The sequence below is a fragment of the Triticum aestivum genome, chromosome 6D (assembly GCF_018294505.1).
Source record: "Triticum aestivum cultivar Chinese Spring chromosome 6D, IWGSC CS RefSeq v2.1, whole genome shotgun sequence".
Lineage (NCBI taxonomy): Eukaryota > Viridiplantae > Streptophyta > Magnoliopsida > Poales > Poaceae > Triticum > Triticum aestivum.
Window position 1 is genome coordinate 147,918,292 of NC_057811.1, and position 26,379 is coordinate 147,944,670.

At 44.9% G+C, this 26,379-nt stretch overlaps 2 protein-coding genes across 2 annotated transcripts; one reads left to right on the forward strand and one right to left on the reverse strand.

The window, feature by feature from the left end:
• The first annotated feature begins 2,520 nt into the window (after positions 1–2,520).
• Positions 2,521–17,305, forward strand: LOC123144194 (uncharacterized). Its single transcript, XM_044563246.1, has 5 exons — positions 2,521–2,751; positions 15,735–15,988; positions 16,092–16,303; positions 16,391–16,652; positions 16,821–17,305. Exons 1-5 carry the CDS (start codon positions 2,661–2,663, stop codon positions 17,115–17,117), a joined length of 1,116 nt encoding a protein of 371 aa, XP_044419181.1. The 5' UTR covers positions 2,521–2,660; the 3' UTR covers positions 17,118–17,305.
• Positions 17,306–17,941: 636 nt separating this feature from the next.
• LOC123144192 (uncharacterized) lies at positions 17,942–25,273 on the reverse strand. The gene is made up of 14 exons (XM_044563245.1): positions 24,790–25,273; positions 23,835–23,916; positions 23,616–23,719; positions 23,240–23,366; positions 23,062–23,156; positions 22,716–22,839; positions 22,099–22,179; positions 19,979–20,077; positions 19,545–19,709; positions 19,359–19,446; positions 19,199–19,269; positions 19,059–19,127; positions 18,610–18,741; positions 17,942–18,432 (listed from the first exon to the last, which is right to left on the reverse strand). Exons 1-14 carry the CDS (start codon positions 24,828–24,830, stop codon positions 18,208–18,210), a joined length of 1,503 nt encoding a protein of 500 aa, XP_044419180.1. The 5' UTR covers positions 24,831–25,273; the 3' UTR covers positions 17,942–18,207.
• Between the last annotated feature and the right edge of the window lie 1,106 nt (positions 25,274–26,379).

A 26,379-nucleotide genomic window follows, 5' to 3' on the forward strand; every position in this document is an offset into this window, starting at 1 on the left:
ACCTTCTTTCAGTACCAAAACTTGGATTCTATAGCCATGGCAGCTACAGTCCAACATACATGGCAACCACTGCTGCCAATACATGGCAACCAGTTTATTCTAGCATCGAAACTTGTATTCTAGGCTTGAGCTCACTAGGCAAATGCGATCAATCATGAATGTTGCACACACTCTTATAGCAATTGGCAAATCCCGAAGACAATATATGACTCTTTGCACACGACCACTTGGTAGCATTTTTTGTTTGTTTTTTCCACCACCACCGTTACAAATCTACTTTTCCTCACATGCTATTCCCACAAAAGCAAACGCAGTACTGCTTTCTGGTTCACATTTTTACCTTGTTGTGCCGCATGTGCCGATGTTGTGTGGTCTGTCATCCCAATTTGATGTGCTCTATCTGCAATAACGTTGTCCTGCAACTGTGAAGCTTGCCATGAGACGTTTCCACCGTAACAACCTGTGATCATGGTAGCAGTTGGTCATTGCATGGCAACTGTAGTTTGTTCAGCATGGCACATGTAGTGGTCCAACCATGCCACACATGTTTGTTCACACTTGTCATCCACGGTTGTTTAGATAGTGCAATCACATTTGATTATACATGGCAACTGCAGTTGTCCAGGCATGGCAACTGCAGCTGTCCAGGCATGGCAACTGCAGGTGTTAGATATGTTCCTTTCTCCTAACTCACTGTCCACAACTTCACTTCATACACTCACCTGTGTACGACGTTGATGGCAGATACATGGTTGCTGCCTGATGCCACGTGATGCATGAAGGTCCTACATTTTTTCCGACGTAACTCGTGAGTCTTTTGCCATCCTTGCAAGTTTAATTTCATGTCCACAACACTAAGTTTCTTTTTCGTATGCGTTACCTTGATTTGCCACATTAGTTAGCTGAAGTTGGTTGCCCGTACATTTGTCAGCGTTAGCGCCCTGTGACTGAACTTGCCATGCTGCCCCCCTGATTGTGGTTTGGTCATAAGAACCTGCTAAAAATTAGATTGTAGGACATAAGTAGATGACATCTTCATCGTCACGAACATGGCAACTGTTTCTTTTTTGTTTATCATGCATCGTACCGATGCCCACGTAGTGCTCTAGTAGTGGCAGCAAGGGCCCTGCAGAAATGAGTTGATTGTACTCTGCTGCATCCCAAGGTGGCGTTTCCGGCCTTTGAGAAAGCCAAGGATCATTGCCATCTTCGTGATTCATTCTTCTACTTTTTTTTCTGCCACTGTGTTTTCAGTCACTGCATGAACAAGAACGCATCAACAATCCGCAAAAAGGCATTCTTGCTGTTTGCACGTAGAAGATAACACGGCAATCTTATCACATTTCTTGCGTAAGCAACCAACACATCATGGCAAGTAGGACATGCACATTCATTCTCTTTTTTCTGAATTCTGGATGCCAGCTATCACTTTGAAGCGATGGCAACAGACAATAAAATAGGATGGCAAGCAACAAGATAACACGGTGGCAACTAAGGACAACGATAGATGGCAACTGTTGTTACATACAAGTGGCAATTATTTTTCCTCTCTTCCTTTGCCAAATTTCTCATTTCCCTCCCTATTTCTAGTGACTCCTACGCATCCTTCCTTACCAACTACTCGCACATACCCAACCCAGAAGCTTAGCTTAACTCTAGCACAGTACATGGCAAATCTGGTGTATGTTGGTGGGCAAACGTGAATACACACAAATCTGTAGGGTGTTTGCACTGATAGCGTGGATCCAGTCGCCATATATTGTGGGCAAATTTGCAATTTCAAATTTCTGCGCAGAAGAAGGACGAGAAACAGAAGGAAATCGGAGATCCACCTTTTTTTAGCTCATAGGGGATCGAGAGGTGGGAGACGATGGCGGCAGGTCGGACTGGGGATCGAAAGAAGGCCGGGACGGCTGGAGTGCTGGGTCGTGCGGGCAGCGCGGTCGTTTGGCCCGGACGTGTGGGCAGTTTTGCCACACACCGGACGTGCGGGCTGTGGCTGCGCGCGCCCGGACGCGGTCGTGCGGGCGGGTTTTTCTTCATGCCACACAAGGCGTGCAGCACAACCACCCGATACACCACACGTATGGCAGTTATCGGCGTCCTAAAAATAAGGATGGGTGTTTAAGCGGAGATACCCTAAGTTGTGTGTTCATATGTGTGAATTATATACTTGAGCGGTTGCATCTCTAAAAAGAAAACTGCGAAGCTATTGTCAATAGCAGCGGCAGCTAGTCCGGACGTGTCGGCCGGGCACGGCTGGCCGTTGAACTCGCGGGCGCGGCTGATGCTAATCCCGTGAACCGGTCCTGTCCAAGTAGTACTTCAACATGCACGTCGCACTTTTCACCGTTCCACGGCGTCGACCCGTAGGAGCCTGGCTGCGAATTGGTCCATCGAGCGGTCTCCGCATACCCTGAGCGAATCACCACCGTCAAAAAGAAGAAAACACTGGGCAAAGACAGCGGCTCGTGTGACTTGCGCGCCAACGGGACAGCAGCCATGCGCCCATGCCGGCGGCTAAGGTTCGACTTCGACCCAGCTCTATATAATAGCACGCACGCCGCTCTCGTGCATCAGCTGCACACATCCGATCCACCGCCCAGCCGTCGTCGTCCTAGTTGCTTCGCTCTGCTGTACTTGGTGCGCCTGATCTGGCCATGGCAGGGCCGGGCGAGAAGCCGTCGTCCACCTCCGCCAACGGCAACGGCACGAAAGCCCCGCCGCCTCCGGCCGCTCCCGGCGGCTCCGGTATGTACCACCGCCTCCTCTCTTCTCTCGCTCGCTTCTGGATCGTGAGTTCGTGACGGTCTCGCGCGTGCGTGGTGATCGTCTTCCTTCCCAGAAGAAATTTGACGCCTGAGTACCACGGTCCCGATGCCATCTCTGATTCTTTGGCTTATTTCTTGTCCACGTTGTCCTTGTTTCTTGTCCACGTTGCACTTCGCTGCAAGAAGAAGAGGCTCTTGCCGCACCGCGTGGTTCTTTGCATTTTTCCTGCCGTTGGCGCCTCGAGATCGACCCTGCGACAGACAGGGATACATCGGGATATTGCTAACGGGGGTCCGCCGGTCGAGGCGATATGCCCCTTTCCTTTTCAGACGGTAGCCAAGTTGTCCTTTTGTTGACTTGGGGCGGCGATCTCGATGCTTTGCTACTTCCAAATTTTGCGGGAGTGATTTGCGTCAGCCACGAAATATACTGTCGGAGTTCGTTTGTCTTCTAGCTTCGCAAGGCACGCAGCCACACGAATGTTTTCTTTCTTTTTAATAACACGGTAACATAACATACACGTACATACATTCACATCTATGAAAAGAGTATCCTTATGATTTAGGAACCCCAACATCTATTGGTTGTTGAAAGGTTGCCGGGGCATCACCTTGAATTCAAAAAGCCAGTCCTTCATGCTGTTTTGTAGATATTTTCTTCCTTCCATTCTTATTTGATAATAACCTGCCCTCAAATCTATCTTAGTTCACACCTCATCCAAAAGTGCCGGTGCTCAAATGATTAGGTTTATTGTGGTGAAATCAGCCCATTCATGTTTAAATTCTAAACTGAACATGGTGATAGTATCCTTCTGAATTTATTTCAGCTTTTTTGACGATGTTCATTCAGTCGGAGAAGCTAGGCTCAATTCAAGTTTTCTTTTTATGACTGCATCGAGCACCATACAACAAAACTATTTTAGCACCCTTTTGCGGGTAACAAGTATTGGTCATCTTCGTCCGGTGGACGGCAGCCATGGCAATTAGTGAGGACGTTCTAGGACAGTTGACCTTTATTAATTAGTACACCTATAAGGACGTTCTAGGACAGTTGACCTTTATTAATTGGTAAAGAAAACCCCAGCTTGTACTTTGAGTGCTATAGTGAACAATGCTAGCATGTAATTTTGTGATAATATATTTTTCCCAGCATATGCATATTCTTTTATAAATTGTTCAAGATGTTGCTTTCTCTAGCCGGATATACATAGGGCCTACTCCATCGATAAGATCAATAAACATAAGATGTATGTGATAGATTCTGTGGATCAGTTAGGCTAGGATTCCGGCAACAGTGGTGGTAGGTATTACCTTCTTCTTGTGGCTCGAGGAGCTCCCGGTGCCGGCCATGGTGACGGTGGCCGGTGATGGCAGAGTAGCGGTGGCGGTGCTTCCCGTCAGCACTGCACTAACCCTAGATCGGTAGGGGATGTAGGTGGGGTGTACGGCGTCGCGACGAACCTCGTGATGCGAGTCGCCGGCCCCCACCTCTTTATATAGTGCAGGTGACAGGGGCCCGTCAACCATAGTCGGTTGAGCGCCCCCGATCAGAGCGCAGATCTAAGGGCCCGGTGGGCCGTTGGGCCCACACGGTGGAGATCATCCTAACATTCTCCCCCTTGATCTCAACTTTTACTTTTGACCTTATACTTTTACTTTACTCGTTTCATAACAGATCAATACATAGAACATGTTTCATCGTCACAGCTCAATTGCCGATAGAATCAGACAGCCACAACGTACCTCTCTGTTTTGAAACAAATTCTTTAACCTTGGGCCCTTTTATTGTCCGGAAATCTTAGACTATACCATAAAACCCATGTCGACTGTGTGTTCTCCGAACACACTGGGCGGTAAGCCTTTAATAAGCAGATCTGCAAACACTTGTCTGTTGCTTTTATGCTTCAAGCATTTCTACATAATTCCGGACTTTCTCCTTTACAACGCATAACTCTGTGTCAGTGTGTTTGGCATCAACACTTCACTCGTTGTCATAGGAGCGAACAATTTAAAATGGTTATCGCTGTTGTCAACCATTATTAACTCCGGGTACAGGTCTCCTTAACCATTTTGCCTGTTCCTCAGCCTCATATCAAGCTATAAAATATCTTTGCATCACATTGATGATAATTGTTTCATTCTTTGGAGCTTTTCCACACAAAAACCTCCAAGTATGAAAGTTAGCGACAATTGTGGATTTCGCTATACATTTCACAAGCCCTGTCTTTGTACTCACAATCTTTTGAGAGCACTTATTTCTTTCAGCACGAGGCCGATATCTTTGACTCCATTCCAGTGATCTATATATGGACTGGATATTGCCAAAACAACCCGGATACGTGAATTGTGTCAGGGTAATATAGTGAGCTTCCAACAGCTGAAGCATATGGTACCATATCCGTTTTCAATCTTTTCTCATCAACTTTTGGAACACCATAGTTTCCAGTTCCATTACCCTTGACTATAAGAACAGGCGTAGGTTTTCTCGCATGCATACTTTAGAGACCTTTGTTAGCATGTCCATGCGACATTCCTAATACCCCATTTTATTCTTTTCTTGGTGAATCTCGATATTTATAACGAGAGACACTCCGAGAAATGCAATTTCGAACTTTGAGGACAAGAACTTCTTTTCTCCTCCTGAAGTAGATTGACATCACCACTAGCAAGTAGGACGTCATCCACATGCACAAGATTGGGAAATGAATTTCCCATTCTATAACTTTGCATGAATACAATTGTCCTTCCATTTTCTTTAACCCAAAATATCATCTGATTCTTTAAACTTTAAATGCAACTGTCTAGAGACTTGCTCTAGTCCATAAAAAACTTCTTGAAGCAGTATCCCTTGTGTTCTTTACATTCATCTGATGTAACTCAGATCATGATGTCGGTCATGATGTGCCACTAACACTCATTGTAATTTGTTCATTCTCTTTGCACAAAATCTTTCGATTCAAGTCGCGCTTTACACCTTTACATATTTCCTTTGGAGTCACATTGACCTTGTAGACCTTTTACAGCCTACTATTTATGCTCCATTGGAAATTACTTATGAGTCCCAAACATTGTCGGGATTCACCAATTTTATTTCATCTCACATAGTCTCTTATCATTTAGACAAACAGACACTTCTCTAAGCTCGATTGAGCGCTTTAAATGAGGTGGGATCAACCTCGATTTGAATTTCACTAACATAGACTTTATAGTAATCAGAAGTATCTGATTTTCTCATTCCTTGAGACCATCTGTGTCTCAGGTACTGGAACTTCTTTCATATGGGGCTGTTGTTACTCTGTCATTGCCAAGAGGCAATTAATTCTATAGTCTTTTATTTCCAAGACGCAATAGGTTTTACAGGGACCTGTGTCACAAGATCCATGTGTACTCATTCATCCTTTATAGAGCTAACATCAGGTGCTGTATAGGTCATACAACATGCTCCCCCAGATTACTCCATCTTCACTAAAAATGGCGTATCTTTAAACTTTATAATTTGGGTTTATTTTGTTAAAACTTTCTTCTTTATGGCACTTTAAGCACCGCCTTAGTATTCCTTAGTCTGCTTTCGGAACTGTAAAAGATCCAGGAATACAACTATTTCTTTTCTTTAGGGTATTATTATGACCGTCGTACTCCCCCAGACGATCACATTCTTCATTAATGGATCACTTTAGATGCATAATGTGCATCACATTATCGAAAGTATAGAGGAGTTTCATCATTCTTAATTTATCTCATATTTCTTTCTCCCCCTCGAAATGTGGCAAGAACTTTTCTGCCACAATTTCAAAAATCATTCATAACTTTTGTGAATTGAGGAAACTTCAATTATCTATTTCATTCATCTGATTACTTGAAGTTATCTGTTAACTGATATGGGAGTACTTTTTCCTCATTCCATTTCAGAAACTCAACAGAGTTCTTTATTATTAGTACTTTTGCAAGTCACACTTGCATATCAATCTTATCTTTAGGTTCGTCTCTCACTTTTATTCTCTTTGGATTTATTGAGTGGTTAATGACCATTGCACATAAGGTGTACGGTCAATACTAGGAAAGCATAATAGCTACTCCATACTTTTCTCCTAGAGTAGGACACATTAAACGCACATGAGTCATCATATCTTTCTCCTGTCATATAGGATAAGTCCTTTGCATAAATTTCTCCCGCCATACAGGATTCTGACATAATACTATGTCAACTTTACCCAGTTACGCAGGTATTTTTTCCAGACTTTTCCCGCCATGCGGTTTTTATCATAACCATCTTTTTCCCGCTATGTGGGTAATTCCCTGTAAGGGACATAAATGCCAGAATTGGCTCGTTTGAATGCATATTCAATCATCAAATTCAGAAATAAATCCGAATGCTCTTTGACACACGTGCTTGATCCGACGTTGGTCAAATTAAACATGCATGTTGCTTGTTTCATTTCAAATCATGTTGACTGAAAACTCTTCTTCATAGAGAGTACATGAAAGACATTCGTCAACCAAGACTCTTAATGATCTTTCTCTTTTCTTTTGAAGCCATTCTTTAGAGAGAACATACTCCCTCACGTTATGACCTTTCTTGGTCATCTTTCGGGTCACAAGTACCCAGCCATTTCCTTTCGCGAATGAAAACATGGAAAACTTTTAGTCTGAGAAAACTTAGCCAATAATCAACAATAATGAGCATAAAAAATAACCCCATGTTGGTCTGGTTAAAAAAAATATGCACATCAAAGTTTGAAAAGCTTTCTTTTATATTCTAAATCACCGTTGGGCAGAATTAGAATAAAATATCATCCTTCTACATTAATTCCATATCACCGTTGGGCGGAAATGGAAATAATGCATATAACTCATAAATAATGTGATGATAAAATTTCTATTAAGCGACTTTGCTAAGAAAATAATCATCATTATCAACTTTATTGCAGCGGAAAACTTTTAATATGCATTTCTCAATCTTTATCAAATGCTCTGAAAATTGGTCACTTTGATACAAAAATTATCAGAGATTTGAACTTTTAACTATAAGACTCATTGAATTATAATATTGTCATCATCAACGTTGGTCAGAAAATAACAATACCATAATTAAACTTTAATCAAATATTTTTCTACTGTCATAGCAGAAGCTATCTGAATCTGATTTCTCCCACAAGTGAAAAAAACTTCTCTTAAAAAACTGTTCATCCAATTAAATTTTCCCATTGGTTCCAATTTAATTGGAGGATAATACTTTTTCTTTCTTTGTAAAAGAGTACTATTAATTATTTACGCAGCGGAAAAACATGAATAAAAAATTCATGAACTTTTTACTATTAAAAGAAACTTTTTTTGACTAAATAAAAATTCATAAACTTTATTATTTTCTTTATAAATTCATGAACATATCGTTTTTTGAAAAATTTCTATTTCATTTTCAGAAACTTTTTCTGTTTACTTTTCTATTTTTCTAAACAAAATTTTGTTGGAAAAAATCGCATAGAAAAAACTATTTGAAATTTGCCACAAATCTTGACAAATAACAAAGAAATGCAGCTAGTCCGGCGCGCTGCTGCGGCCTCGGCCCAGCACCCCGCGCGAGTGAGCCCGCGGGGGCTGGCCTGGTCCAGCTCCACTTTAGGCTCAAAAAGCCCGGGGCGAGGCTAGGGTTTCGATCTCAGTCGTTCAATTGCATCAAACGATCCAGTGAACTTTTCGCTCGAACCAAAACGAGGAGAGCCCCCCCGATCCGAAAACCTAGCCCCCATTCTCTCGATGCTTCTTTCCCTCTTCGTCTCTGTAGTCACCCGCGACGGCGACGACCCGACCGCCGGCGACGGCGCTGAGGGCCACCGCGCCGCGCCCGGTTGCCGGAGACGGCCACCGCGCCGCGCCTCTTTTCTTCCCCTTTCCTCTGTGCATCTCGCCCGCAGCGGCCACTGCATGCCGCCGGCGTTGCTCAGCCCGTCCGCCGGCGACGGGGTCGAAAACCTCCGCGTGGCGCAAGGCTCTGCTTCCTCCCCCCTTTCTTTCCATCTTTCAAGCCCCCATCCACCACCGCGTTGTATGAGAGAGAGAGAGCCACGGGCAGAGCTGCTGTTTGCTCCCCCTCGCGCCGGCGGCTGACGCGCGATACTGCGGCGCCCTCCCTGTCCCCTTTGCCGGCGTGCGCGAGCACCTCCAGGGTGAACGTGCCGCCGTCAAATGGCACGGTGGTGGTGCCCTTTGCCCCTTTCGGGGTGGTTCTTCGTCCGGCGCCTCGGCTTGCCGATGCGCGGCCGGATCGAGAGGAACGGCGCGGCCATGACGGCGGCGCTACTTTAGGGATTTCTTTTCCCTCTTTTCTCTGTTAGTAGTTAGGGTTCTTGAGGATGGGGGGTCTTTCTATCTCTGGCTTTCTTTGTACCGAAGATCCAATAACCAATCTCTGGCTGATACCATTGATAGATTCTGTGGATCGGTTAGGCTAGGATTCCGGCAACAGTGGTGGTAGGTATTACCTTCTTCTTGTGGCTCGAGGAGCTCTCGGTGCCGGCCATGGTGACGGTGGCCGGTGATGGCAGAGTAGCGGTGGCGGTGCTTTCCGTCAGCACTGCACTAACCCTAGATCGGTAGGGGATGTAGGTGGGGTGTACGGCGTCGCGACGAACCTCGTGATGCGAGCCGCCGGGCCCCACCTCTTTATATAGTGCAGGTGACAGGGGCCCGTCAACCATAGTCGGTTGAGCGCCCCCGATCAGGGCGCAGATCTAAGGGCCCGGTGGGCCGTTGGGCCCACACGGTGGAGATCATCCTAACAGTATAATATAAAGATTATACTATTGATAACTCCTTTTTTATTTTTATTTTTTAAAACTTCTTTTAAATAAACACAACTGTGTACCTTTTTAACACACATGTCATGTATTATTGGTCTGAGTGATGATCAAAATAAAGTTCAAAATATGTATTAGACTCTAGTATATATCAGGCTGGGGGGAGTATTTGTTGTGGAATGATGTTCAATGTGATTGGTTTTAGTTGTAATCGTTAATTGTTATTTGTTGTGAAAACGTTATAACTCTTGGGTCCTGAGAAAACAAAAACATTTCAAAATTAAGGTACGAGCAATGACATCAGCGTAATAAATGGTGCCTTTAAAACTTTAAAATGTTTTAATCCTTAGATCGCATATTTGATTTACTATCCGTCTTCACGGTCAGCTTTGTCGTGAAGAGCGTTTTGATAATTGAAACTATATACCATATATGTATGTTCGATGAAGAAAAACCATCTTGAAAGTTGTCACCTAGTGATTAAGGAATTAGCCATTCTATTGGCACGAATACAATGGCAAACTCATTTACTAGAGAGAATGTTAGAATAATCCGAGGCACTCCGTCGATCTATCGAGGACCAAGCAATCACACGAGGCACGACACCGAGATTTGTTAACGAGGTTCATCGATATGGCTACATTCCCGGGGCATGACTACGGGCGCTCCTCCCCATGACACCGTCACAATACCGCACCCTGGCCGCCCGGGCGCCGGCACACGCCGCCGGCTCCCCCGCGTGCCCGTGCTATTATGTTGGCATAGGTTACATTGTGCGTCTATCCCCACTATATATGAGAGGCCTAGGATACAAGTGTCCTACTTGGACACGACTCCATATCCTGTCTACACACCGTACGACTCCAAGTCCAACTGTAACCTAACTTGTACAATAATATTCGACACAACTCTAACAAACTCCACCTTGGCGAATATTCTCCACCACCTTGAATTCGTCCGTGCGTCGAACCTCCATGTACATTGGACTTGAGATACGCCATGAGCACCGCTGTTACTCCCAGACTCCATATGACTCCACCTGCAACTGTAGTCCCTTCTCGTCTTCTTCACAGTCAACACTCGAGCAAAATTAAGTTTCTCATTACTCTACTTTGTGCTCCCAACTTCCGGAGTTTCCGTTCAATGTCATCACACACCGATAATTTATCTGCGTGAAAATGAACAACTCACATATTGGATGTCACATACAAGAGTTACCTGAACTCAACATCACCGCTCTTTCTTGACCGTCTGTCTGAAACTTGAAGGAATTTCACCGTCGCCCTGTGTCACCCTGAGTCAAATTCACAGTTGTCTCATCTTTTTTGGGGTAGTCTTTGACATGCCCATAGCTATAGCACTCCGCCTACTTCTGTACTTATCATCCGCACTTTGCCATGTGCACTGAACACCACAGAATATACGGTCATGTACTCTCCCAGCTTTTGACAATTTCAAACTTTCCTCCACTTTCTCAGATTCTCCATGGTCAACTCCTGTCCATCAACCGGCACCGATAGACCCAGTCACCAACTTGAATCCGGTACTCGTCAACACTGCTTCAGCACCCCTTGCACACTTTGTCTAACAACATATCTGACCACCGGTGCCCTGGCCTGTCGCTGTGTCTCATGCTTACCGCGTCGAGCCTCTGCTGTCCTGGTCGAGTCTCCCAGGTAGCTTGCCCACACTGCCTCAACCCCCACTGCAGAGAATCACCGATCATCACCGACCGATGCCAAGTATCACGTCTTCATCAGACCATTGGGCTCCAGTCCGATCCACGTGTCTCTCGCTATCCTGCTGAAATAGGCTTCGACTCTCTGAATTCTTACGCCGTAGCCCCTCCATCAGCACAGAGTGTAGTCCTCCATCAGACTCCAACTCCACCTTCAACATGACTCCATGGTGGTTGTACGTGCCACCCTCCCGCGCCCTGTCGACTCCAAGCTCTCATGTGCACCGTCTTGAATCAACCCCGCGCCATAGTCTGTCGAAGCCGCACAAGCCCTCAGGCCTGCACCACGTGTTTCCACGCCCCAGAAGCCAGCCACCATCAGCATCACGCTCCTATGTCGTCGTCGCTGAAATCACCGCCGTCTTTTGCTTTGACCAACATCCTCGTCGATCCGTCAGACTGTCCAGTCCGACCCAGCCGAAATTAACCGACTGCAACCATGTTTCACCCTGCATCGGTCTGCCCGCACATCTCTGTGTCTTGCTTGATGCCCTGTGTATGCATGATTCTGCCACGACGCGCTCCAGACTCCTCTGAGCCTTATACGCACGTCGCCATCCTCGCCCCGCGGACCACAGACTTTCACGCTACCATCCCTATACACAAACCATGTACAAAGAAATAAACCAAACTCCACCATATAAGCCTTTCCATGTGCACTTAGCTTTTGGAGATCAACCTTCAAACTTCACCACGTGCTCACATAGGCTGTAGGTCCATTGGTCTTTCCTATCTCCCGATGGTCAGCAACAATCTGTTACGTAGCTCTTTTTTTCCTTAACAAATCCAACGTGCATGCACAGGACCGCACGGCTCTTTGCCTCTGCCCAGCTTTCTAGGCAACCAACGCACCGAGCCTGGGCCGTAGCCAGCCAGCCGCTCAGCCACGTGCCCGGCGCCTAGCGGGCCTACCGTTTGGGCCACCCTGCACGCCAGCACTCGTGCGCCTAGCGTTCCCGTGCCACTTTCGCCGAGGATTCGTGCTGCTACACGTTGCCACGCCGGCTGTTTCCGATTGCTTCAATTCCGTCGAGAAACACCGCTCTCGATTGCATCCATTGATTTTGTCGATCACACAGCAATCCTCCAACGAATCGGCAGCGACTCGTCTTGACTGTCATGCTGTCTACTTGACCAATCTGCTTTCGAATACCGAGCGATCAATTCCGCTGCTTTCGTTGTTCACACAACTCGCAGCACGATCACCTTCGACCTTCCTCGAGATCAACTTCCACGGCCTCTTCGAACCTTGCTCATGATACCACTTGTTATAATAATCCAAGGCACTCCGTCAATTTACCGAGGACCAAGCAATCACACGAGGCACGACACCGAGATTTGTTAACGAAGTTCACCGATATGGCTACATCCCCGGGGCATGACTACGGGCGCTCCTCCCTATGACACCATCACAATACCGCACCCTGGCCGCCCGGGCGCCGGCACACGCCGCCGGCTCCCCCGCGTGCCCGTGCTATTATGTTGGCATAGGTTACATCATGCGTCTACCCCCGCTATATATGAGAGGCATAGGATACAAGTGTCCTACTTAGACACGACTCCATATCCTGTCTACACACCGTACGACTCCAAATCCAACTGTAACCTAATTTGTACAATAATATTCGACACAACTTTAACAGAGAAAAATGTCAATATATATCAAGTACTCCCTCCGTCCCATAATATAAGAGCGGTTTTGATACTACACTAGTATAAAAAACGCTCTTATATTATGGGACGGAGGGAGTAGTTTCTAAGTCAACGGCAAAAACAACTGTTAAGCAATCAGACCGTTTAGTGTGTAGAACATTCTTTTATCTTGTTTTTTATCCTAAAGTTTCAGATTTCTTGTCGCTGGCGACCGAAAGACTGACGATTTAGTGTTAATTTGCCGATTTGAAAAAAGTTCGCAATGGCAAATTCATTTACTAGAAGGTACTCCCTCCGTTTCAAAATAGATGACTCAACTTTATACTAACTTTAATATAAAATTGGGGAGCAACTAGTTAACGAGCGCTCCTTCGGGAGCCTCGCAACGATCAGCGCCACTTTGCGCGCTCTCAGCCATTCGCTACGTGTCGCGCTCTGGACGCTCCCTCCAGATTTTGTTTTTTATTTTATTTTTCCGCACGCGTTTTCGGCTTTTTAAACGGTTTTTTCCGGGTTTTTTCAACGTTTTGGTTTTCCCCGGTCTTCCTTAGCGTTTCGACCAAAAAAAATTAAAAAAAATTTGCGCGAAAAAACGCGTTTACTTTTTTTTTCTTTCGTGAAAAGTCACGTTTTTTTTCGCGAGAGGCACGGTTGTGCTTTAGCGAGAGTTACGGCTGTGCCTTTCGGAAACGAAAAAACCGCGTTTTCTGTTTTTTTTCTTTCGCGAGAGTCACGGTTTTACTTCCGCGAGAGGTACGGTTGTGCTTTCGTGAGTGTCACGGCCGTGCCTCTCGGAAAGGGAAAAACAAAACGCGTTTTCTGTTTTTTTTCTTTCGCGAGAGTCACGGTTTTGCTTCCGCGAGAGGCACGGTTGTGCTTTTGCGAGAGTCACGGCCGTGCCTCTCGGAAAGGGAAAAAATACGCGTTTTCTGTTTTTTTCTTTCGCGAGAGTCACGGTTTTGCTTTTGCCAGAGGCACGGTTGTGCTTTCGCGAGAGTCACGGGCGTGCCTCTTTCGGAAAGGGAAAAAACGTGTTTCCTGTTTTTTTCTTTCCACGAGAGTCACGGTTTTGCTTTCACGAGAGGCACGGTTGTGATTTCGCGAGAGGCACGGACGTGACTCTTTCGGAATGAAAAAAAACCGTGCTCCCGGTTTGTTTTTTTTGTCCGGTTTTTTTCGTTCGGTTTTTCTCGTGAAAAAAAGTCCGTCAAAACCAATCAACATGGGATCTAGTTTTGAAGATCTCGACGCGAGGAATCCAATGGTGAAAACGGTTTGAGATTTGGACGCACGGTTTAAGAGATAAAACGTTTTGAATAAACGAAACTACGAAAAAAGGGAAAACTCCCAGGTTGCGACAAGTGGCGCGCTGCATGTGCGCCACTTGTCGTGACCTGGGAAGATGAAGTGTTCTTTGCAACGAGTACTCCTTAATTAGTGATTTCGATAAAATTAAGTCATCTATTTTAGAACGGAGCTAGTATCAACCGATCCACTAATTATCTGGGCCGGCCCATAGTGTGCAAGCGAGGACTTTAAAAGGCTATTTGGTGGAGGCCTTCCAAGATTGTAGTGATTCTATGAGAACACCGGGTCTTAGACCTCTCATGATGGGTATTATCATAAGTTATTTTTTGAGAAGGACAAAGGTCATATATTAAATAGCACAAACCCACAAAAACATCCTTATAGAAATTGAAAAATACATCTAAATTTTTGGGGATGTCGAGGTCTTCTTCCTCTTGCATCCATAGGCGGCAAACCATGAGCAAAGCTTGTGACGCCTCTGGGGCTCTCTCTTAGCGAAGCAATATTGTTTAAGCACTGGAGCTTGCAGAAGCAGCGGTCGGAAAGTCGCCGATGTAGATCAGAAGATGGTTGTGGTCGCGATCTGCGTAGCAAATATCATATGCATATAATGCTAGTGTATGATAACTTCATGATGCAAAGTATCATAGACTGGCATTTTAGATGACATAATTGATTACTTTGTTGACTCATACTAACACCTCATTATTATGATATGGTATAATAATATGATACTAGTACCTTCTCTTTCTTAACTTAGTGTTACGATCATGCCGACTCTATAGCGAAGTCCTATAAGGCATCGCCGCCTGAAGTCCTTCCGGGGTAGCCAAATTTTTTCTCTCTATTTCCTTTTGTGTTTTCTTTGTTTCTTTTATTCCTTTTGCGTTTGTGATGTTCTTTTTCTGTTTTCACCTATTTAATAGGAAAAATCTAAATAAGTTTTTAAAATTATATGAACATATATTAGAACACACATGAATTTTTTTTCAAATGTATAATATATATGACTTTTCTCATATGTAGTGAATTGTTTTTAAATATGAGATGACCATTTTTCGAATGTACGAACATTATTTTAACGCTCATGAACATTTTTTGTTTTCATGTTCATATGTATATTTTGCCTATATTTTAGAATTTTACTAAATAAAATATTATATATATATATATATAATTTTGAAAACAAAAAAATACGGTCGTCGTACAGGAGATCCGACTCTACACGGCTCACTTAATGTTCATTTCTCACATTCAACCCTTTTTTCTATTAAAAAAAGAAAAATCAACTTGCCTTACTATAATCGCTACATATCATTCTTTCTGTGGGTTTTTTCTGTATATTGTACACATGATTATCACAATTCCGTATATTGAACCAGATGCGTGTCTATTTCGTCGCGTGTTTGTGGCATTCTACATCTGAAATGATTTCTAGAGCCTGACAAAAATGATATTTATCTCTCGCAGGTATAGCCAAAAGGCTTCCCCGCCTTGCATTCGTGTTCCTGCTTGCGGTTCTGTACCGTCAGCTTCAGGCTCCGCCTCCAAAGATCTGCGGATCCCCAGACGGCCCTCCGATCACCGGGACAAGGATCAGGCTCAGTGACGGCAGGCACTTGGCCTACCATGAGTCGGGTGTCCCGAAAGAACAAGCCAACCATAAGATCATCTTCGTCCATGGATTCGACTCATGCAGATACGATGCCCTCCGAGTATCACCCGTACGTCACAATCATCAGCTGAACTGAACCTGAATGCGCTCTTATTTACTACACAAGGAACAATTAGTCATAGGGAAGTGTTGCTGGAAACTGTGGCATGCAGGAGCTGACACAGGAGCTCGGGATCTACATTTTGTCCTTCGATCGACCTGGATACGGCGAGAGTGACCCTCATCCGGCAAGGACCGAGAAGAGCATCGCCCTCGACATTGCAGAGCTAGCTGACAGCCTGCATCTCGGGTCCAGGTTCTACCTCGTCGGGTTCTCCATGGGCGGCGAGATCATGTGGAGCTGCCTCAAGCACATCCCCCACCGGTATCACCCGCCATACTTCTTCTCTACTTGACACCACTGCACAGTGACTAATTTGCAAGCTTAGTGACAACTACATTTTTCTGACAGGCTTGCTGGGGTGTCTATCCTCGGCCCCGTGGGCAACTACTGGTGGTCAGGCTTCCCGTCCAACGTGTCGTGGGACGCGTGGTACCAGCAGACCCCTCAGGACCAATGGGCCGTCCGCGTCGCGCACCACGCGCCCTGGCTGGCCTACTGGTGGAACACCCAGAAGCTCTTCCCGGCCTCGAGCGTCATCTCCTTCAACCCCGCCATCTTCTCCAGAGAAGACATGGCCATGATCCCCAAGTTCGCGTCTCGACCTTGCTCGGTAATACTCCCTCCGTCTCAAAATAAGTGGCTCAACTTTATACTAATTTTGTACTACCGATCAGTGAAGCGACCCCACCGTTTGTATCTGTGAGAATCACAGTGTGTGCGCCTTTTGTTTGTCGCAATGACTCACCCGTTGTTTGCATTGTATTTTGTGTGCCCACAGAGCAAGGCGAGGCAGCAGGGGGAGCACGAGAGCCTGCACCGGGACATGACCGTCGGGTTCGGGAAGTGGGGCTGGAGCCCGCTGGAGATGGAGAACCCGTTCCCGGGCGACGAGGCGGATGTGCACCTGTGGCACGGCGCGGAGGACCTCATCGTGCCCGTTAGCCTGTCGCGGCACATCGCGGAGAGGCTGCCATGGGTGAGATACCACGAGCTGCCCACGGCCGGGCACCTCTTCCCCGTCGCCGACGGCATGGGGGATGTCATCCTCAGGACCATGCTGCTCGGGGAAAACTGAAGTGAGTGCTAGAGGGAGTGGTCAGCGATGTTGTCTGCGTTTTCTTGTCTTCTTTGTACTACTGGTTGTTGGTGTTTTTTCAAGAAGGTGACTCTTTTTCATTGAACAACGAGGCTGCTCCTATGTAGAAAGCTCGTGACAATAACTCCGTGTCTGGTTTTCCCCAAGCAGCATTTTTTTGTTGTTGAGGAAAACAGTAGGTCTCTGCTGCTTATTCCCCTGAGCAGCATTACCCAATCTGAATGGCAAGTTAGCAACAAAATCAGCAATACATGAGTTCAATTTTAATGGTATTTTTAGAATCAGGAATGAGCAAGCTGTATCATATCTTATGTTACTACCATCTTTTGCAAAGAACTATAAGAATATTTTACAATATAATTGATGTGTGCATCACTCAATGCAGAGGACAACAATTCCTCCTTTCCGGAACAATGATAATCTTGTTTACCAGACTATATTTTATCTACTTCCATAAATAAATAACACAGGCCAATTTTTTTTACAAGTGCATTTTGTACCAAAATAAATTCAGCATACCATGGTTCATCAACCAGTGTCCATCGCAGAGAAAAAGGTTCAACAACAACAGAGCCGCTGCCCAACCGGATTTGGTTCGATGGACGATGAATGAATTTTAATTGATCATCATGTCAATAAAAAATATAAAGCGAACGAAGTCAAATTGGACCTCCTACACCCGCCCAAAAAAAAATTCTCCTTTGATTGCATTTTTTTGTTGGTAGCTTACCAAGCTGACCGCTTGGCAAAAAAGAAAAATCTCCCTTGAGACGACATAAAACGTCAGAACTGAGACGGGCAAATGATGACCGTGGAAAACAATGCACCCTTTCATTTCGCCAAACAGGCACCGCGACTTACAACATCCACGGCAACATCTGGCCACCCAGAGACGACGGCGATGATCCATGGGCGTGCCCGCCCAATGCTCACAACCCTTCCGTGTGGCCGGATCACACGACCGTGGCACTATAAATTACATACGTAATCACCTAACGTTAGTTACAGCTCCCTGGGTCTTCGTCAGGATCTTCACGTCAGTCGGAACCGGATCAGTGCTTAGTGTCAGCTATAGTTGCTGTCCAGATGACGATTGGGTTCGCCTGTGACGAGGAGACTGCCCGAGGCACATCCTCAGGCGCTGGGAGAGGCTGTCCCCCATCTCCTCCCTCTCGCGCTTGAGCTTCTTCCACAGGGCATGGAACTTCCTCTCCTTCGTTTTCGGGGGCGACGATTTGGCCAGTTTCCTCTGTTCGTGTCTCCGCGGCGTGGCCAGAGCATTTACCGTCATGCTCTGCAGAGCAAATTATCAGGTCAGCGAGTCTTCCGTTCTCTGAGTGAGTTAGCTAGTCGACATTATTGTGTGAAGTGACTAACGTTTATGGAAATCTTGATTCCTTAGAACACCTCTTGTGTCTAACGTGGCTACTTTTGTATTAGGTGGTGAAGGCAAGAAACTGAAGAAATGTACCTCGTGCTTATCACCAAGGCCGCGTGAGAATGATCCATCACTCGCCGCACCTAACGATGAACATCTGCCCCAACTTTCTCTGTTTGAGCTTGTGTATGAGCAGGACTCCTCGCTGTGCCTACTGGTTTTATCCTATTAGGAAATGAATAATTATTACCAGCACGGCGCTTACAAAATGATATATTTTGCACAATGGACTCGATCACGATTCAGGAAATGCATGAAATAATGCACGGAGCAGACAAAATATGGTATTGATGACCTGTGATGAGTACTGACCACCCATGTCAGTACTCTATTGATCAGAAATGCTCACAATGAAGTAACTTAATGCATTTCAAAGCCAATAAATAGAAGGATCACAACGGATGGTCAGAGGATGAGTGAAAGATATGACAATGAACTTGACTGCCAAAAAAGGAGCAGCTAAAGCAATTTATACACTTTACCTGCAAATGCAGTCCAACACTATCACCATCTGCACCAGATAGGTTATGATTCTCATCTAAGAGGAAATCCTGCATTCAATGGAAATGTATCAGGAAAGTATCTTTCAAAATAGATACTAACATATCGGCAACAAACCTACCAAGTCATTGTCATTCTTAATGGACAACTGATTTGCGCTCTCCGATAGTAATTCGACTACCGAAGTTGTAGCTGGAAGAAAAAAGTGAAGGAGTTAGTGAACATTGAACAACACCAAGTTAAAAACTTGCAAGGAAGATGAGAAGGGGCCTGTGCCAGACAATTTCGAAAGCCATGTGCATTTGTTGATGAACTGCCTGCATCGGTTTTAGCTGCCCTCAGACCATTGATGATCTCAAAGAACAAACTCTACAAAAAAAGAACCAAAAACAAGAGTGATTTCCTTGGAAATACTTCATACCAAACGCCCCCAATTAGGTCACAGAGTGATATTTCATGAAAATTACCTCATTGGTCATGGTACCAATTTTTACATGTAGCTTATTTGAGCCTGATGCAGGCAACTGGGGAGGACGCAGAGTATTGTAGAAAAATATCGAAACCGAATCATAGTATGATTGAGGTCTTGGGGAATTATGGTCACCCTCAAATTTTACCATACTTTTATCCCCCTGTACATAAAAACATGTGTTAAATCTTAAATGTACCATGCTCTTTAGCAAGGAAGATCGTCAACCAGCCCTCCATAAACTATTTTAGTTGTGGTGCGACCTCTACTCCCTCTGTCCCGAATTAGTATGATTTTGTTTAGGTACGGATGTATCTAGACACGTTTTAGTGTTAGATACATCTGCATCTAGACAAATCTAAGACAACTAATTTAGGATGGAGGTAATATTTGCCAGTGAAACTTTATAAAGCAAGCCACATATGCATTTACCCCATATGCTTCGTGAATACGGTCACAGTGGTGAGGCTGAATAAACATGTCACTCAGACCATGTCCAAATAATGCAGGAATAAATGTCTTAGGAGCAAGCTGGTTAAGACAAAAGAGAGCATTAAAGTTAGTTGCAGTTTGAAATATGCAGCTAGTTTTGAAGTTGCTGAAATGAAACATAAATCCACAACACTTGAGATGTCAAGGTCGAATAATCTATGCTGGTAAAGGATCAAAGAAGGTATCGCCCTTCAAACCCCAGCAATAACAAGACAATCAGTGTTGGACTGCCGTGAAACTAGAAACTATGAGCTTTCAAAAACTAGAGAGGAAGAGACTTAATTTAGTTATCTTCAGATCAATTTAAAATAATGTAGAAGAAACTCGTACCAAATCCAGGCAAAGCTGAAAGTTTTAATAAGTGGGCTTCTCCGAGTTTTGCTGAAATTTGCTTAATTACACTCTATCCACACTAGGACCAGATGGGTTCCTAGAGTTTTGCTTGTATTTGGTTAATCAATAATTACATAGTATCCTTTTTAAGGATAATTATAGTATCCTTGGTGGGAACTGGAAAATGCCAGTTCCAAAATCTAACGCTGGGGCAATGCAACAAATAACAGCAACAACAACAACAACAAAGCCTTTAGTCCCAAACAAGTTGGGGTAGGCTAGAGGTGAAACCCATAAGATCTCGCAACCAACTCATGGTTCTGGCACATGGATAGCAAGCTTCCACGCATCCCTGTCCATGGCTAGTTCTCTGTTGATACTCCAGTCCTTCAGATCCCTCTTTACGGACTCCTGGTTACATGAGCATTACACCTTATGAGTTACTACTAAACACACATGGTTGTGCCTGCATGAACCTTGGCCAGGCCTGCCAAATGCACACAACAGTTATAAAGGGCTGTTTGGTTGCCTACACGAGAAGCTCAAGCAAGGCCAGCAGGAACCCTAAAGCACCCACAGCCAGGCTATGAGGAAACAGAATTATTGATATTGAGTATTTCTCCATGGCCAGGCTGAGCTGATGCAACTATCGTTGGTCATCTTCCTCCTCTATCTCCACACCCATGGTTGCCATGGTGACAAGCAAATCCAAAATTCTTCCACAAATCCCAATGACAAAATTGGGATCGTCATTGCCGAGAAGACATCTGGTCCTGCGGCTCGGCATATAGGAGTAGCTCAAGCTCACTACCGCAAAAAGCTCCAGCCAGATCCTGGCAAGCCAGGCTACGGCAATACACCATAGCAGGCTACACGCGCCACCTCCTAGACATCCTATGACCACGCTCAAGCCCAATCCCACTACTGCATAGGATGGCCATGTCCAAGTCCTCTCCGGTCACTTCGGCCACGTGAGCGGCATGATGCCCTCCCCAACACTCCACACAACCTCCTTGTCCATGACGAGCCGCACAAGCTGTGGCATGAGAGCACCGCGATGGTGAGCTAGGACAAGCCACACCGTGCCTTGGCAAAAGCGCATCAAGCTCAAGTCGACTATTGCGCGTGTCTCGCCAACGTGCTTCAGCTGCATGGTTTTCGAGTCGCACGACTAGTCGTCGACTAGTCGATGAGTCGCAAAAAAATGTCGACTCAACTTAGTGTCGACTCATGACTCGAGTCGCGACTAGTCGCAACTGCAGGCTCGACTTTTTCCGAGTCGCTACCCCAGAACGACTCATCGACTCGAAAACCATGTTCAGCTGTTCGACGAAAGGTAACCATATTCAATCCCATGCAGGCAAGTAGACAAGATCTCTCCAAATGAGCCTGTTCAACGAAACCATGTGCCTGGATCTTCTAATGAAGGCAACCGAATACTCACTTATGTATTGTCGTAGCCTGGCTTGCCAGGATCTGGCTGGAGCTCCCCATGACAGCCTAGCTCATGGGGCCTGGTAGCCAAAATGATGCAGGCAGCCAAACATGCCCGTATTTGATTGTCGTTTACCAGAACTTATCTAATCTGAGACATAACCCTTTACAGTGAGTCATGGGCAATGTATTGCAAAGTGTACACTGTTGCAAAATGGTTCTTTTATGATCTTTCACGAGTTCAGTTATATCTGGCTGTATGTTTGTGACAAGGTATAGTATATGAAGTGCACCTTTACAACATTAAGGTCCATTATGTCAAACTTCGCTCTTTTCTGAATGGTTCGTCGCATGTACTGTACAGCCATCTTAACCTGAAAAAGCAGAAGACCTCGTTAACACTACGCAATTACGGCAACACTCATTTGAAAACTGTTTACGTTAGTGAGAATGAAATAAGCCACCAAAATCTAAGTATCTAATAAACACATCGTCCTTCTATACATCACAGTGAGCAAACAGATTCCTCAACTAACTCAATGATAGAAATGAAAGCTCAAAATGTAGGAGTCACTTGTGTGCTAACATTGAGTGTCTGCAAATTATATTTCAGTAGCAGAATAAGAGTGCAGTAAGATAAAACTTCACAAACTTTTGCAAGTTGCAACTAGAGGATGTGTGTCCAAGCTAAATTCAGATGGGTATACTCTGAAGGAGGTACTACTTGGCAAATTCTGTTAAAGGTATAACCTTTTGTCTCATACTTATTCCGAAACTAACATCACATCTAAGGAAACTTCAAAATGCAGTATCACGATTTTCTAAAATTAAGGCAATACATTATGCACTTTCTTCCATGATCATTTCACAATGGTGGGGAAGCAACAGACTCTGCAGTAGATGCACCTACCGTGAATTTAGGAACTCGAATTTTGTAAACATCCACAAGTTCCAACATCAAGCCATACAAGTTGGTGAAAGCACTATCCAATACCATGCCAGCAATTGAGGGATCTTCTGCTCCATATAGTAGGCTGTGTTACATTTATACAAAACATGAATTAAAGGCCTGAAGATGTACATAAATATCTCAATCTAAGAATTAAACGGAAGAACCAAGAACCACTTGAACACACACAGTTCTGTTCAGGAACCATCTAGTGCATTGTGATCTAAAAATATTGAATCGTGTGAAATGCAATAGAGAGATGCCCCGAAGGAAATGGAGCACATATTGTATACAAACCAGAAAGTACCTTGTAACAGCACCCATCGATCGCCCCCAAAGGCCTATACGGGAAACTTGCTTGTTGGTGCGCAGGAATGATACTGCGCATTTGAGGTCCTCTTTCTAGAAGTAAATTACTGTGAATTTCAGAATACAGTGAACAGCAATATGAATGCAGAAGAACAAAATGTATACTGATTATATACCTCATGCCAACCAAGGCTGACATAATCTCCGTCCGATAGACCTGAACCGGAAAAGTCTGGTGTGAAAACTGTGATGTTTGAAGGAAGAAGTACTACAGCGGCTTCATTTGCGTCTGCTCTGCATCCGCTGCATTGAGTTAGAGCAAAATCCTGTTAAATATTCCAGAAGATATTGGTGATTGCTCGAGGTGATAAGCTAAATCATAATTACTAAGTACACTGATTTATAAATTTGTGCTTTTAATCCAGTGCTACAGTTTCCAAAATCTACATGAATGTTATATAAAGCAAGTTATATTAAATAAGAATGCCAAAACTAACAAGTGCCCAATGCATGAGCAAACATATGCTAGCAGTGATCCCGCAGAGTAAGTACCTATTTCCATGGCAGTAGATCACACACGGGAGGGCAATATTTTCTGGAATGGAAGCAGGAAGATAGTGGCTGCATTTCAGGGTATGGCCCCTTGGATTTGTGAGCTGCCAGGTTAAGGTATACCAATAAGGTTATAAACAAACATGTCCCCAGTTGGGGTCACTTCTCATCAGCAAACTAAAGAAAGAAGAAACCTCGATAATTGGTCTCCGTACTTGCCTCCAAGTCTAGTCGTTTATACCTTCGCCCTGCGAGCATAAACTCTCTCTCCCATAAGTACTGATCTGGGTTATACTCTGACCTGTAAATTAGTCATTCAATCCCATCAGATCAGCTGCAGATGCTTGAAATATTTGAAGTTCAAAACCTTATCAATGGACATGTCATATACATGACATTTCTGGTCTAATTAAACATCTATCATAAGACTCGGATTTTATAAGTAATGAAGAGACATGACTTGGTTCGAGTTGATACTGTTAAAAACTATATACATCATCCTATTAACAAAGCTAAACCTCAAACCTAAGTTTGAAAAGGAAGCATGGGCCATAAACATGACAACTAAAACAGAGAAGTGCAACATCAGAGACGGTGCAACAGAGGAACAGCCTATCATTTATCTCAGTCTCTCCTCCATAAGGATCTCAGTTCGAAATTTGAGCAGCATTAAGATTGCCACGATAGGTTAGAGTTACTTCTTAGCGCTATATGGACGGACATCACGTCTGAACAGATACAAGTACAGTTATTCGTAACATGACAACCTTAATTACAATTGCATTGTGGCTAGCTTTAACTGCACATGATAGTACTGATTCGCAACGAGCGAACAACATAATCAAGTCCAAGTACTAACTGAAACAACTGCCCTCATCGTCCTCCCAGATTTTAAGTGGAACTTGCAATTTCCAAAAGTACGGTTAACAAGGCAGGCAAAATGACTCGGCATTGTCAACCGTACCACAAACAACGAACAGCTATATGCACGAGCATTAAAGCAATATAACCAATCCGGACCTGATGTCGCATGTGTACCGAACTATCGATTTGTCCCACCGACATTGTTCCAATTTACAACGACACGGGCACGGCCGCATGCCAATGCAACGTCGTGTCAATTAGCACCAAACAACAAATGCAACAGCACATCATGCGGGACGTAGGAGGGTACCGAGGCGGCCGGATGACGAAATTGACGAACTGCTCGATCATGGCGTCGGCGGCGTGCCGCTACAACGCGACGCCCGTGCGTCGTATGGGACTGTGGGTGGGTGGGCTCCAAGTGCTCACGGTGAGCACGCCCGCGGCCCGCCCGACTCTCACGGCCCCAGCTCGTCCTCTCCGAATTCCACCCCGCCCACCCGCGAGAACGCGCCCGAGCCCACCACAGCCGCAGCAGGAGTCTCCCGGCGAGCGTAGGCACGCGCGACGGATCTGCGCGAGACGCCGCGGGAGCTCGCTGCCGCGCCGAGTGCCCGCCGGATCCGGCACGGTTGCCGGCGACCCGAGGCTCGAGACTCTCGCCGCGAGCCGCGGAATCCGGCGGGGAGGGCGGCGAGCGGAAGGGGGGAGGTGGGTGGGCTCTGGTTGGCGGAGGTGGTGGGGGTGGGAAGAGGGGACGAGCGAGAGGGAGGGAGCAATAGCCGTGGGAAATGGAGGATGGTAATGAAAGCCGAGGTAATCGGGAGAATAAAAATAAATATTGTTTATTTCTGCAAACACATGTTGAGAGATACACGTTGCCGTACACGTTTTTCCTTTTTAGGCAGGTGCTAGAAGGTAAGTACTTCGAATTACGATCTTGCTCCCGTTTTGGGGAAATAATCGTACATTTAAATATTGCAACATCAAAAAATACAATATATATATATAACGTTTTGGGGAAATAATCGTACATTTAAATATATATATATATATATATTAAAAGGCTAAAAAAATATTTTACCACTCAAACAGTTTCAACTACCAAAACAATTTTCTTTTGATTTGAGCAAAACAAACATGACAATCACTAAGCTGCCTTATAGTCAGATTGAATCACTAAGCCGCCCCTTGTAAGCAATAATGATAGCGTTGCGTGCAAGTGTAAGGTCAGGAAAGGTTAACTTTTAGATGGGCAGACGATTAATGATGATCTTAACAATAGCCTTGTTCTAGAAGCATTGGTCACAGGTTCTAGAACGTTTATCAAATGATTGAAACGTTCACATTGAGGCGCTGTCGTCAGCAGCATGCATCATAGGAATAAAGTCAGAAGCAATAGCAATGCAAGTACTCAAACATGGAGGAAAAAAGGTAAAAGTAATACAAACAGAGTACTATAGAGAACTGCCAATATCAATGGCAAATACTGAAGTGAAAGAAGCACCCCCTAGATTTCCTCTTGACTGCAACCAGATTAACCAAGTTGATAAATAGACTTTTATCCTCGACTGACCATATACAATATTTGTTATAACAAAGTTAAATAAGCTACAATGCTTGTTCTAGAAGGCTAGAAGTTTCCACATTATTCTTATTGTAAAAAAAGAGGCAGATCTATGTACATGCTTATCATGGTGCTGCAGATTTCCTCATACTCTCATACGCATGCAAAACTCTGCATTGGGTGTTTGAGCACCAGCTAGTTTGTACCCCATGTCAAAACTAACGCCACCTGTAATCTGCCTTCGCCACGCCTCATCTTGAAGCTCTGAACCTCACTATTTGTGCGCCTCCAGTTGCTGCCGTCGCAGCCATACAATCTGCCGTTGTGCCATGG